At 46.7% G+C, this 12,706-nt stretch overlaps 2 protein-coding genes across 2 annotated transcripts; one reads left to right on the top strand and one right to left on the bottom strand.

The window, feature by feature from the left end:
- Nucleotides 1-6,962: 6,962 nt before the first annotated feature.
- Nucleotides 6,963-8,377, bottom strand: LOC147961727 (uncharacterized). Its single transcript, XM_087532261.1, has 2 exons — nucleotides 8,244-8,377; nucleotides 6,963-7,834 (listed from the first exon to the last, which is right to left on the bottom strand). The coding sequence occupies exon 2, from the start codon at nucleotides 7,778-7,780 to the stop codon at nucleotides 7,154-7,156; it is 627 nt and encodes a 208-aa protein (XP_087388387.1). The 5' UTR covers nucleotides 7,781-7,834; nucleotides 8,244-8,377; the 3' UTR covers nucleotides 6,963-7,153.
- A 2,808-nt stretch (nucleotides 8,378-11,185) lies between these two features.
- On the top strand, nucleotides 11,186-12,706 carry LOC125520506 (putative GDP-L-fucose synthase 1). The gene is made up of 2 exons (XM_048685460.2): nucleotides 11,186-11,344; nucleotides 11,428-12,706. The coding sequence occupies exons 1-2, from the start codon at nucleotides 11,323-11,325 to the stop codon at nucleotides 12,390-12,392; spliced, it is 987 nt and encodes a 328-aa protein (XP_048541417.1). The 5' UTR covers nucleotides 11,186-11,322; the 3' UTR covers nucleotides 12,393-12,706.

The following is a 12,706-nucleotide window of genomic DNA, read 5'->3' as shown; positions in this document are numbered from 1 at the left end:
TCATATACAACTCTTCTTTAATAAATCCATTAAGGAATGCAGTTTTGTTTATCCATTTGCCAGATTTCATAAAATGCGGCAATTGCTAACATGATTCGGACAGACTTAAGCATAGATACGAGTGAGAAACTCTCATCGTAGTCAACACCTTGAACTTGTCGAAAACCTTTTTCGACAATTCTAGCTTTGTAGATAGTAACACTACTATCAGCGTCTGTCTTCCTCTTGAAGATCCATTTAATCTCAATGGCTCGCCGATCATTGGGCAAGTCAATCAAAGTCCATACTTTGTTCTCATACATGGATCTCATCTTAGATTTCATGGCCTCAAGCCATTTATCGGAATCTGGGCTCATCATCGCTTCCTCATAGTTCGTAGGTTCGTCATGGTCAAGTAACATGACCTCCAGAATAGGATTACCGTACCACTCTAGTGCGGATCTCACTCTGGTTTACCTACGAGATTCGGTAGTAACTTGATCTGAAGTTACATGATCATCATCATTAGCTTCCTCACTAATTGGTGTAGTAGTCACAGGAACAGATTTCTGTGATGAACTATTTTCCAATAAGGGAGAAGGTACAATTACCTTATCAAGTTTTCTACTTTCCTCCCACTCACTTCTTTCAAGAGAAACTCCTTCTCTAGAAAGGATCCATTCTTAGCAACGAATGTCTTGCCTTCGGATCTGTGATAGAAGGTGTACCCAACTGTCTCCTTTGGGTATCCTATGAAGACATATTTCTCCGATTTGAGTTTGAGCTTATCGAGATGAAACTTTTTCACATAAGCATCGCAACTCCAAACTTTAAGAAACGACAACTTTGGTTTCTTGCCAAACCACAGTTCATACGGTGTCGTCTCAACGGATTTAGATGGTGCCCCTTTTTTTTAACGTGAATGCAGCTGTCTCTAATGCATAACCCCAAAACGATATTGGTAGATCGGTAAGAGACATCATAGATCGCACCATATCTAATAAAGTACGGTTATGACGTTCGGACACACCATTACATTGTGGTGTTCCAGGTGGCGTGAGTACTGAAACTATTTCACATTGTTTTAATTGAAGACCAAACTCGTAACTCAAATATTTGTCTCCGCGATCAGATCGTAGAAACCTTATTTTCTTGTCACGATGATTTTCCACTTCACCCTGAAATTATTTGAACTTTTCAAATGTTTCAGACTTATGTTTCATCAAGTAGATATACTCATATCTACTCAAATCATCTGTGAAGGTCAGAAAATAACGATACCCGCCGCGAGCCAACACTCATTGGACTGCATACATCAGTATGTATTGTTTCCAATAAGTCAGTTGCTCGCTCCATTGTTCCGGAGAACGGAGTCTTTAGTCATCTTTCCCATAAGGCATGGTTTGCAAGCACCAAGTGATTCATAATCAAGTGATTCCAAAATCCCATCAGCATGGAGTTTCTTCATGTGCCTTACACCAATATGACCTAAACGGCAGTGCCACAAATAAGTTGCACTATCATTATTAACTTTGCATCTTTTGGTTTCAATATTATGAATATGTGTATCACTACGATCGAGATCCAATGAGCTATTTTCATTGGGTGTGTAACCATATAAGGTTTTATTCATGTAAACAGAACAACAATTTATTCTTTTACTTAAATGAATAACCGTATTACAATAAACATGATCAAATCATATTCATGCTCAACGCAAACACCAAATAATACTTATTTAGGTTCAACACTAATCCCGAAAGTATAGTGAGTGTGCGATGATGATCATATCAATCTTGGAACCACTTCCAACACACATCGTCACTTCACCCTTAACTAGTCTCTGTTCATTCTGCAACTCCCGTTTCGAGTTACTACTCTTAGCAACTGATCCAGTATCAAATACTGAGGGGTTGCTATAAACACTAGTAAAGTACACATCAATAACATGTATATCAAATATACTTTTGTTCACTTTGCCATCCTTCTTATCCGCCAAATACTTGGGGTAGTTCTGCTTCCAGTGACCAGTCCCTTTGTAGTAGAAGCACTTAGTCTCAGGCTTAGGACCAGACTTGGGCTTCTTCACATGAGCAGCAACTTGCTTGCTGTTTTTCTTGAAGTTCCCCTTTTTTTCCTTTGCCCTTTTCTTGAAACTAGTGATCTTGTCAACCATCAACACTTGATGCTCTTTCTTGATTTCTACCTTCATCGATTTCATCATCATGAAAAGCTCGGGATTCGTTTTCGTCATCCCTTGCATACTATAGTTCATCACGAAGTTCTACTAACTTGGTGATGGTGACTAGAGAATTCTGTCAATCACTATCTTATCTGGAAGATTAACTCCCACTTGATTCAAGCGATTGTAGTACCCAGACAATCTGAGCACATGCTCACTAGTTGAGCGATTCTCCTCCATCTTTTAGCTATAGAACTTGTTGGAGACTTCATATCTCTCAACTCGGGTATTTGCTTGAAATATTAACTTCAACTCCTGGAACATCTCATATGGTCCATGACGTTCAAAACGTCTTTGAAGTCCCGATTCTAAGCCGTTAAGCATGGTGCACTAAACTATCAAGTAGTCATCATATTTAGCTAGCTAAACGTTCATAACGTCAGCATCTGCTCTTGCAATAGGTCTGTCACCTAGCGGTGCATCAAGGACATAATTCCTCTGTGCAGCAATAAGGATAAACCTCAGATCACGGATCTAATCCGCATCATTGCTACTAACATCTTTCAACACAATTTTCTCTAGGAACATATCAAAATAAACACAGGGAAGCAACAACGCGAGCTATTGATCTACAACATAATTTGCAAAATACTACCAGGACTAAGTTCATGATAAATTTAAGTTCAATTAATCATATTACTTAAGAACTCCCACTTAGATAGACATCCCTCTAATCCTCTAAGTGATCACGTGATCCAAATCAACTAAACCATGTCCGATCATCACGTGAGATGGAGCAGTTTCATTGGTGAACATCACTATGTTGATCATATCTACTATATGATTCACGCTCGACCTTTCGGTCTCCGTGTTCCGAGGCCATATCTGTATATGCTTGGCTCGTCAAGTATAACCTGAGTATTCCGCGTGTGCAACTGTTTTGCACCCGTTGTATTTGAACGTAGAGCCTATCACACCCGATCATCACGTGGTGTCTCAGCACGAAGAACTTTCGCAACGGTGCATATTCAGGGAGAACACTTCTTGATAATTAGTGAGAGATCATCTTAAAATGCTACCGTCAAACTAAGCAAAAATAAGATGTATAAAAGATAAACATCATATGCAATCAAAAATATGTGACACGATATGGCCATCATCATCTTGCTTCTTTGATCTCCATCTCCAAAGTACTGTCATGATCTATATCGTCACCGGCATGACACCATGATCTCCATCATCTTGATCTATATCAATGTGTCGTCACGTGGTCGTCTCGCCAACCATTGCTCTTGCAACTATTGCTATCGCATAGCGATAAAGTAAAGCAATTATTGGACGCTTGCATCTTATGCAATAGAGAGACAACCATAAGGATTTTGCCAGTTGCTGATAACTTCAACAAAACATGATCATCTCATACAACAACTTATATCTCATCACGTCTTGACCATATCACATCACAACATGCCCTGCAAGAACAAGTTAGACGTCCTCTACTTTGTTGTTGCAAGTTTTACGTGGCTGCTACGGGCTTAAGCAAGAACCAATCTTACCTACGCATCAAAACCACAACGATAGTTTATCAAGTTGGTGCTGTTTTAACCTTCGCAAGGACCGGGCGTAGCCACACTCGGTTCAACTAAAGTTGGAGAAACTGTCACCCGCAAGCCACCTATGTGCAAAGCACGTCGGGAGAACCGGTCTCGCGTAAGCGTACGCGTAATGTCGGTCCGGGCCGCTTCATCCAACAATACCGCCGAACCAAAGTATGACATGCTGGTAAGCAGTATGACTTATATCGCCCACAACTCACTTGTGTTCTACTCGTGCATATAACATCAACACATAAAACCTAGGCTCGGATGCCACTGTTGGGGAATCTAGTAATTTCAAAATTTTCTACGCACACGCAAGATCATGGTGATGCATAGCAACGAGAGGGGAGAGTGTTTTCTACGTACCCTTGTAGACCGATAGCGGAAGCGTTATGACAACGCGGTTGATGTAGTCGTACGTCTTCACAGCCCGACCGATCAAGCACCGAAACTACGGCACCTCCGAGTTCTAGCACACGTTCAGCTCGATGATGATCCCCGGACTCCAATCCAGCAAAGTGTCGGGGAAGAGTTCCGTCAGCACGACGGTGTGGTGACGATCTTGATGTACTAATGTCGCAGGGCTTTGCCTAAGCACTGCTACAATATTATCGAGGATTATGGTGGAAGGGGGCACCGCACACGGCTAAGAGAACGATCACGAAGATCAACTTGTGTGTCTATGGGGTGCCCCCTGCCCCCGTATATAAAGGAGCAAGGGGGAGGCCGGCCGGCCCTTGTGGGCGCGCCAAGGAGGAGTAGGATTCCTACTCCTAGTTGGAGTAGGTTTCCACCTTTCCTAGTCCAACTAGGAGAAGGGGGGAAAGGGGGGAAGAGGGGAAGGAAGGGAGAGAGGGGCCGCGCCCCAAACCCCTTGTCCAATTCGGACTGGGCTTGGGAGGGGCGCGCGCCACCTCCTGGTCCTTCCCACTAAGGCCCATTAAGGCCCATTGCTTCTTCCTCGTATTCCCGTAACTCCCCGGTACCTCCGAAAATACCCGAATCACTCAGAACCTTTCCGATGTCCGAATATAGTCGTCCAATATATCAATCTTTATGTCTCGACCATTTCGAGACTCCTCGTCATGTCCCCGATCTCATCCGGGACTCCAAACTCCTTCGGTACATCAAAACTCATAAACTCATAATATAACTGTCATCGAAACCTTAAGCGTGCGGACCCTACGGGTTCGAGAACAATGTAGACATGACCGAGACACGTCTCCGGTCAATAACCAATAGCGTGACCTGGATGCCCATATTGGCTCCTACATATTCTACGAAGATCTTTATCGGTCAGACCGCATAACAACATACGTTGTTCCCTTTGTCATCGGTATGTTACTTGCCTGAGATTCGATCGTCGGTATCCAATACCTAGTTCAATCTCGTTACCGGCAAGTCTCTTTACTCGTTCCGTAATACATCATCCTGCAACTAACTCATTAGTTGCAATGCTTGCAAGGCTTAAGTGATGTGCATTACCGAGAGGGCCCAGAGATACCTCTTCGACGATCGGAGTGACAAATCCTAATCTCGAAATACGCCAACCCAACATGTACCTTTGGAGACACCTGTAGAGCACCTTTATAATCACCCAGTTACGTTGTGACGTTTGGTAGCACACAAAGTGTTCCTCTGGCACACGGGAGTTGCATAATCTCATAGTCATAGGAACATGTATAAGTCATGAAGAAAGCAATAGCAACATACTAAACGATCGGGTGCTAAGCTAATGAAATGGGTCATGTCAATCAGATCATTCAACTAATGATGTGATCCCGTTAATCAAATAACAACTCTTTGTCCATGGTTAGGAAACATAACCATCTTTGATTAACGAGCTAGTCAAGTAGAGGCATACTAGTGACACTCTGTTTGTCTATGTATTCACACATGTATTATGTTTCCGGTTAATACAATTCTAGCATGAATAATAAACTTTTATCATGATATAAGGAAATAAATAATAACTTTATTATTGCCTCTAAGGCATATTTCCTTCATCGGGTGGTACGGGAGCGCTTCCCCGACCGTGACGAGTGGGGGAGATTTACATGCACATCCTCCGCCATGCGAAGTTCGTCGAGCGCGCGCGCTTCATCGGCAACAACGGCTGCGAGGATGTGGAGCCACTGTTTTGGGTGATCCAGGAGGCAGAGTCACCGGATCCGTGGCAGGCCGCCCGCTGGGAGTACTTCAGGACGGCGAATCCTTTGAGGCTCAACATCAAGCCACCATCGTGGGAGGGAATCGCCAACATCCCGCCGGAGTTCATCCCACCGGGGACCGTTTGGCCCCCACGTCGCCAGTAGATCGGCTGCCCCGACTGGTTCAGACGCAGCGACGACCCATCAATCCCCCGCCTTGGCCTAGTGAGTTAGGTTTGCACCTTCGTGCTAATTCGATTCATGTTTTTCTCTGGTTGATCTACTACAATAAGAGCTTAACTAGGGATAATCTGGCCAAGCGCAGGCATGTGGATGACATGTCATGTGTCTTCTGTAGTGAACCTGAAACCATCCAGCATCTATTTTTTGATTGCATTGTTGCTAGACATGTTTGGGAGGTGGTTGCTGATAGCTTTAATATTTCTGCACCTGAATCTTTTGAACTGCTGTCTTCTTTCTGGAAGAGGAGAAAATACTGTGAAGCTTTAACTATTGTTACTGTTGCTACCTTCTGGAGCTTATGGCGATTTCGGAATGATTTTGTTTTCCAGGGGAGAAGATGGCGAAATATACGTTGTGTCCTGGACCTGTCGGGGGCAACGATCAGGCGGTGATGCTGCTACCAGGGGCACTGCTGGGTGATGCTCTCTAGCCTGCTATCTTAGCTTATTTTGTGTCAACTGACATGTCTGTCACCTGGTTATGTACCCCTCCTAGCTGGACCCTCTTGAAACTTGTAATAGGGTAGTTCAGATCTTTGCTTTTCTCTGTCTGTGGCAGCTACTCTCTGGTTGCTGCCGAGCGTTGTTAACAGTCTTATGCTGGTTGCCGTTTGCCTTGGCTTAATAAAAGTTGGGGCGGGGGGAAACCCCTTTCTTTTCAAAAAAAATCTAACTTGAGCATTTGGCCAGAGGTTCAAGAGGAGATATAATTTGAGGAGTAGCATTAGCTAAATAACATAGCATACATACTGGAGTTCAACATTGATTCTTACAACATTAGCTAAATAACCATAGATTCTTACAGCCATAATTACTAGATTCTTACAACATTAGCTAAAGACCATAGCATAGTGGAGTTCAACATTGTTCACAACTACTACATCCATACATTACACTTAACTAAACCACCCTTCACAAAAGATTAGCAAAGCCTTCTATCAAAGCAACTTATATCATGATAGGTATGCTCTGCTCCATCTACCTAGATCATCTTCATCTACCTCATTCCTTCAAGATGTCATGGATCAACTTCAACTTCTCTTTGCTCTTCTCCAGTGACTTCAACTGAACAGCAAGCTGGAGCTTTACCTCATCCCTGCGTTTTATCAGATTATCATGTCCCCTCTTGAGATCAGACATGTGAAGGTTCAACTGCACATTCTCTTCTTTGACTTTTTCCAAAGACTTGGTGAGCTCATCAATCTGGATCTTTAAATTGTTGTTGCCTTCAGCTAGCTTTTCCTTCTCTTTCAAATGATTCATCTTCATGTTCCTAATGACAGTGCCTTGAGCTTCTATCAGGTTGATCAGCACTTTGTACTTCTCTTTCATCTTGAAGTTCTCCGCCTCTTTCTTCTCCATCTCATTCTTCATGGCAGCCACAACTGATGCACTGGCTCTCTCGTCTCTCTTCTCCTTAGCTTGCAGAGAGCTAAAATCCAATGCCCTGTCCTCCTGGGCACTGAGAAGTTGATGGACATCTTCAACTAGTTTGTCATAGTTGGCATCCAGATTCCTTTTCTCTTCTTTAAGGTGGTGGATAGTAAGTGAACTTTCCAGGTTATCCTTCCTCCTAGCAGTCCTGCTGTCTCCAAACATTTCCCAAAGCTTCAACAATGCATTTTGCATTGTGGGAGGCCACTCTGGGTCAACCCAAGCAAGGAAACCACAATTGACAGCTTCCTGCAATATAGCAAACACTTATATTGTTAATCTCTGAAGAATTACCATTATGAAAGGGCACTTTTAAAAAATGAACTAACAACTGCAGAACTACAAACTATACATGTGGCCAACTAAACAATGCTACTTCAACTGCAACCTACACTGCTTCAATCAACTAACAATTTTCTTCATAACTACACTGCCTCAAACTATACATATTACAATGAACATAAGCGTCAAAACCATAATCATCAGAACTACTAATAAATAACTAAACCATAAATATATTACAGTGAACATAGCCAACTAAGCTATTGTAGTGAACATCAGTACTAGAAGCATCAAAACTACTAAGTGGTAACTAGGTGCTTCATCATCAGTACTAGTAACTATATTACAATGAACATAAAGAAAGCATGAATCTTACAGGCTGAGCACAAACTAGAAACCTCCTGCCCGTCTCAAATGATTCAAAAGCTACACGACGCTCAGTTGGCAGCCGATGCTCCACGCAGAGCCCCTCTGGTGCATTCTCCAAGCCATTGTAGTCTTGGTCTTCAATGCTAGCAGGAACCTACAGAGAGCAAATCCTCAAATCAGAAAACCAAAGCAAATCCCCAAATCACCTAACCCTAACCCTAGCTCTACCACTGACCTGATAATGCATCCCGTTGGAGGAGGAGGAGATCTGCAGGACGGACATGTCGTCGCTGCTCTCATCCTCGAAGATCATGGCGCGGCGGCAGTGGCGGACGCGGCGAGCGGCGGCGGCGGCGGCTGGAGAGACGAGGGCGATGGCGAGGAGAGGGACAGAGTGCGGCTGGCTCCGATTGGGTTTGACCGGACCCGGCTACATGGAGCGACCGAGAGGGGTGCGAGAGTTACCGAGCGGGTGCGCGTGGGTAGGCCACCATGGCACCTGACAAGTGGGCCCGGTCGGTCAGATACGTGGTCAATACGAGCTTATACGGCTGTCAGACCGTTTTGCAACACTTAGGCTTAGAGTTGGCACTGCATGGCAAAAAAATGACTAGTGGTATTGATTCGTCACAACGTGCTGAAGTGTGGTAGTGTCTTGCAATTAACTCCTCGTGTGTGCCAGAGGAAGATCGGCGGCTACCCTCTCTCGCGTGCGCCAAAGGAGGATCGGCGGCTGCTCGTGCCTGGTGCGTGCGTCATGTGCGGGTAGTTAAGATTAGGATCTGATTGCGATCGCAATAAGTTTTTTTCCCTTCCGTGACTGTAGGACGTGAACTACCATATTCTCCTCGGTGGAGTATGGTTAGTCAATGTAAATTGCTAAGTGCACACAGAAAATGGATTAGATCAAGGCTAGCGGTTGGATTGAGTTTATGGGCCTAATCATGCGGTCGTAATGGGTTCGTGTATATTTATGGGGTGCGTTTAGAGAAGTTTATGTTTGATTGTTTATTAGTAGTAGAGATAGATCCCATCTTGGCCTCCCCCGTGATGTCTCGGGGGCCAAGATGGTCCTTGCGCATGCCTTCTCCTCGGGGCTCCTTCCTATCGCTACCTTCTAGGTAGGCTTCATGGGCCCATGGCGCGTGCTCCCTTGGGAGAAGCCATCCCTGGTCTAAGGCACTGTTAGTAGCCCCCGAGCCTGCCTGGAGTTGGAGTCTCTTTGGTTTCGAGAACCCGGCGGGCTCCTGATCTTGTTGACAGCCAATGGGAAGCTCGGCCTAGTAGGCTCACGGGTGGCCGCTTGTCTGGGGAGCCTCTTCAATAAGTCTTGCCACCTCCCTGAGCTCTCCTGCCCCGGACTCATAATCTTCTCGCCACGAGCTCGAGGCGAGAGAGCTCTTGGATTTACGGCCTCCGCGTGTCGGTGGGCTACGAGGGCGCATTGATCCTCAAAGGAGGCACGATCGCCGGCTAGGCCGGCGAAGGGGCCTAGGCTACGGTTTGCGGTCTAGTTGCGGCGGCGGCCGCCCGTCTCCATCTCCAACGTCCCATGCACCGCCACCGTTTTATGTGCCCTTATACATTCAAAGGGGACTAGAGCCAATTACGCATATGTTCCTCCTCTCTCTCTAGACCCGTCAACTTCCCTGGCTAAAGAACATGAGCCCCTAGAGCCAATGGCTGGTCCAGTCGTCAAGAAGAGAGTGGCATGGCGGATGGATCCCAGGTTGTGTCGCAAGGAAAATGCAGGATTATCTACATCCGAAACTGGAACAAAGGTAATCAGCACCAGGGTGATGATGCACCCCACATGACACATTATAACAAAGCCCCGACGACACATAAATCGACACATTTATCATCACAAGTCTTATCGTGACAATAATGTCCCTTGGCAAGCACCCGGGGAGGGGGGGGCTTGGTACAACAACCAAGACACTCATAATTTCATTAGCTTAGGAACATGGACAATACCACGGGAGAGCGAGGTAATGAAAATGCCCGTGTAGGCATGTGCATTATTGTATATGAGGCTAGGGAGTTCAACAGTCTATCTTCGAATTCTAGTTGGTCAATTTTATTTTAAGCTACAATTTCCTAAAACACCATACACATGCAAGTCAAGAAAAGTAAGAGCGAAACAAGATAAATGGATGCATCCCGAGATTTGGATAGTTGTCGGAATTCTACTTATAATTGGTGAAGGTTCAGACACAAAGTCACAAGACACACATCAACCACTTCACCACAAATGTCTTGGAAAAAGTCACCTATCTGACCATGGCGGTTCACCAATGTGTAAACCTCATTTGGTGTAGATCTTTAGAGAAAAGCACATGATCTCTAGGGACTTCAGAAGCTCCTCCAGAACTGATGTTTTCGTACAACTCAGAGGTTCTGATCATTTCTACTCAGATGTTTCAAACTGGAGGAAAGGAGGCAAATTTTATAATGCTCAGTGGGTCTGGACCAACCATTTCCGGATGGCCGCTAAGCAAACAAGTGATATTGAAGTTTGCAAGGTCTCGGCTCGAGATAAGTTTCGATGACAACAATGACACCCCTCGCCCCTCGGTGCGCTGCTCATGGCTTGCTCCCTGGCGATGGTCGCCCTGGACTCCAATCATTTAGAGCTTCATCAAGTGCACTCGCCGTCTTTTTTCTTCTTCTCCTTTTTCTTTCTAGCTTATCTCTTTCCCTTTTTTGTTGGGGTTGTTCATGTCATTGCTGTTGTTTTCCTGTTGCTTCATGAATCATGATGTTTATATTTACATCACTTTTGTGTATCCTGAAGCCCAGCCATGTGACAACTTTGAGCAATGTACAGAGATCCCCTGTCCACGGCTCCAGATGTTGCATCGAAGCAACCAAATGTCAACGCCTCCATCGTGGATTGGATCTTGCGAGGCCGCACGTGCCACCAATTTGCGTAGTCTCGGTAAAGTTTGACGGGCCGAGAAGAAAAGGAAATCCATCCAAGTTTCAGCAGCTGCAGACCCCACTCACTCGCTCGCCTCCTTGACTCCACCCCCAAATCCCATCCCCCCACCTCCGGCCGCCGCCGCCCTCCCGTCTCCGGCGACATGGGCACCGTCACCCCCGCCGGTAATCCCCGGCTCCCCCCAGCCGCGCCGCCTCCTCCCCCCATCTCCCTCCCTCCATCTGACCCCCCCTTAATTTGCTCGCAGATCCGCACCCGGCCTTCCTCGCCGACAAGGGCGCCAGGGTCTTCGTGGCGGGCCACCGCGGGCTGGTGGGCTCGGCCGTCCTGCGCCGCCTCCTCGCGCTCGGCTTCACCGACGTGGTCGTCCGCACGCACGCCGAGCTCGACCTCACCCGCCAGGCCGCCGTCGAGGCCTTCTTCGCCGCCGAGCGGCCCCGCTACGTCGTGCTCGCCGCCGCCAAGGTCGGCGGCATCCACGCCAACTCCGCCTTCCCCGCCGACTTCATCGCCGCCAACCTCCAGATCCAGACCAACGTCGTCGACGCCGCGCTCCGCTGCGGCTCCGTCCGCAAGCTCCTCTTCCTCGGCTCCTCCTGCATCTACCCCAAGTTCGCGCCGCAGCCCATCCCGGAGGGCTCCCTCCTCTCCGGCCCGCTCGAGCCCACCAACGAGTGGTACGCCGTCGCCAAGATCGCCGGCATCAAGATGTGCCAGGCCTACCGCATCCAGCACGGCCTCGACGCCGTCTCCGCCATGCCCACCAACCTCTACGGCCCCCAGGACAACTTCCACCCGGAGAACTCGCACGTCCTGCCCGCCCTCATCCGCCGCTTCCACGAGGCCAAGGCCACCGATGCCCCCGAGGTCGTCGTGTGGGGATCTGGCTCCCCGCTGCGTGAATTCTTGCATGTCGATGACCTTGCCGACGCGGTGATCTTCTTGATGGACCAATACTCTGGGCTGGAGCATGTAAATGTGGGGAGTGGAAGCGAGGTTACCATCAAGGAGCTCGCCGAGCTGGTCAAGGAGGTGGTTGGGTTCCAGGGGAAGCTAGTGTGGGACTCGACCAAGCCGGACGGCACGCCGAGGAAGCTCATGGATAGCTCCAAGATACATGGGATGGGGTGGAAGCCCAAGGTTCCCCTCAAGGAGGGGCTTGTCGAGACATACAAGTGGTATGTGGAGAATGTCATCGCCGACAAGAAGTAACGGGGTGGTATCATGTTCTCCTTTGCCTCTTAAAGTTTGTATCTTGATATCATGATCAATAGTGTGTCTACTCTTGTTGGATACTGGATCACACAAGTACCAGGTATTAGTGCACCAAAGAAAAGAGGTTGCTACGTGTTGGTTGAATAATATATTGGTCAAATTAGTGTACCATTAGAATCTTAATTCATGCTGAGCATGTTCTTTTATTACAGAAAGTGTAACACTTTATACATTGGATGGTAACTGGCCTACACTCGTTCTTTGCCAATTCAGCATGAAACAGATATTGAAGAGTTCGCATGCTTCATTAA

Source organism: Triticum urartu, chromosome 7A (genome assembly GCF_056163025.1).
Source record: "Triticum urartu cultivar PI428250 chromosome 7A, HENAU_Tu73, whole genome shotgun sequence".
In the NCBI taxonomy this organism is placed as follows: Eukaryota; Viridiplantae; Streptophyta; class Magnoliopsida; order Poales; family Poaceae; genus Triticum; species Triticum urartu.
Note: the sequence above shows the minus strand (reverse complement) of the source record. Positions and strands in the feature narration are given on the sequence as shown.

What these genes read in the sequence shown, in the direction of transcription:
- LOC125520506 (XM_048685460.2), top strand. Translation starts at nt 11,323, where the DNA reads ATGGGCACCGTCACCCCCGCCG. An exon ending in GGGCACCGTCACCCCCGCCG is followed by an intron (nt 11,345 to 11,427) that starts GTAATCCCCGGC and finishes ATTTGCTCGCAG; the next exon opens with ATCCGCACCCGGCCTTCCTC.
- LOC147961727 (XM_087532261.1), bottom strand. Translation starts at nt 7,780, where the DNA reads ATGCAAAATGCATTGTTGAAGCTTTGGGAAATGTTTGGAGACAGCAGG.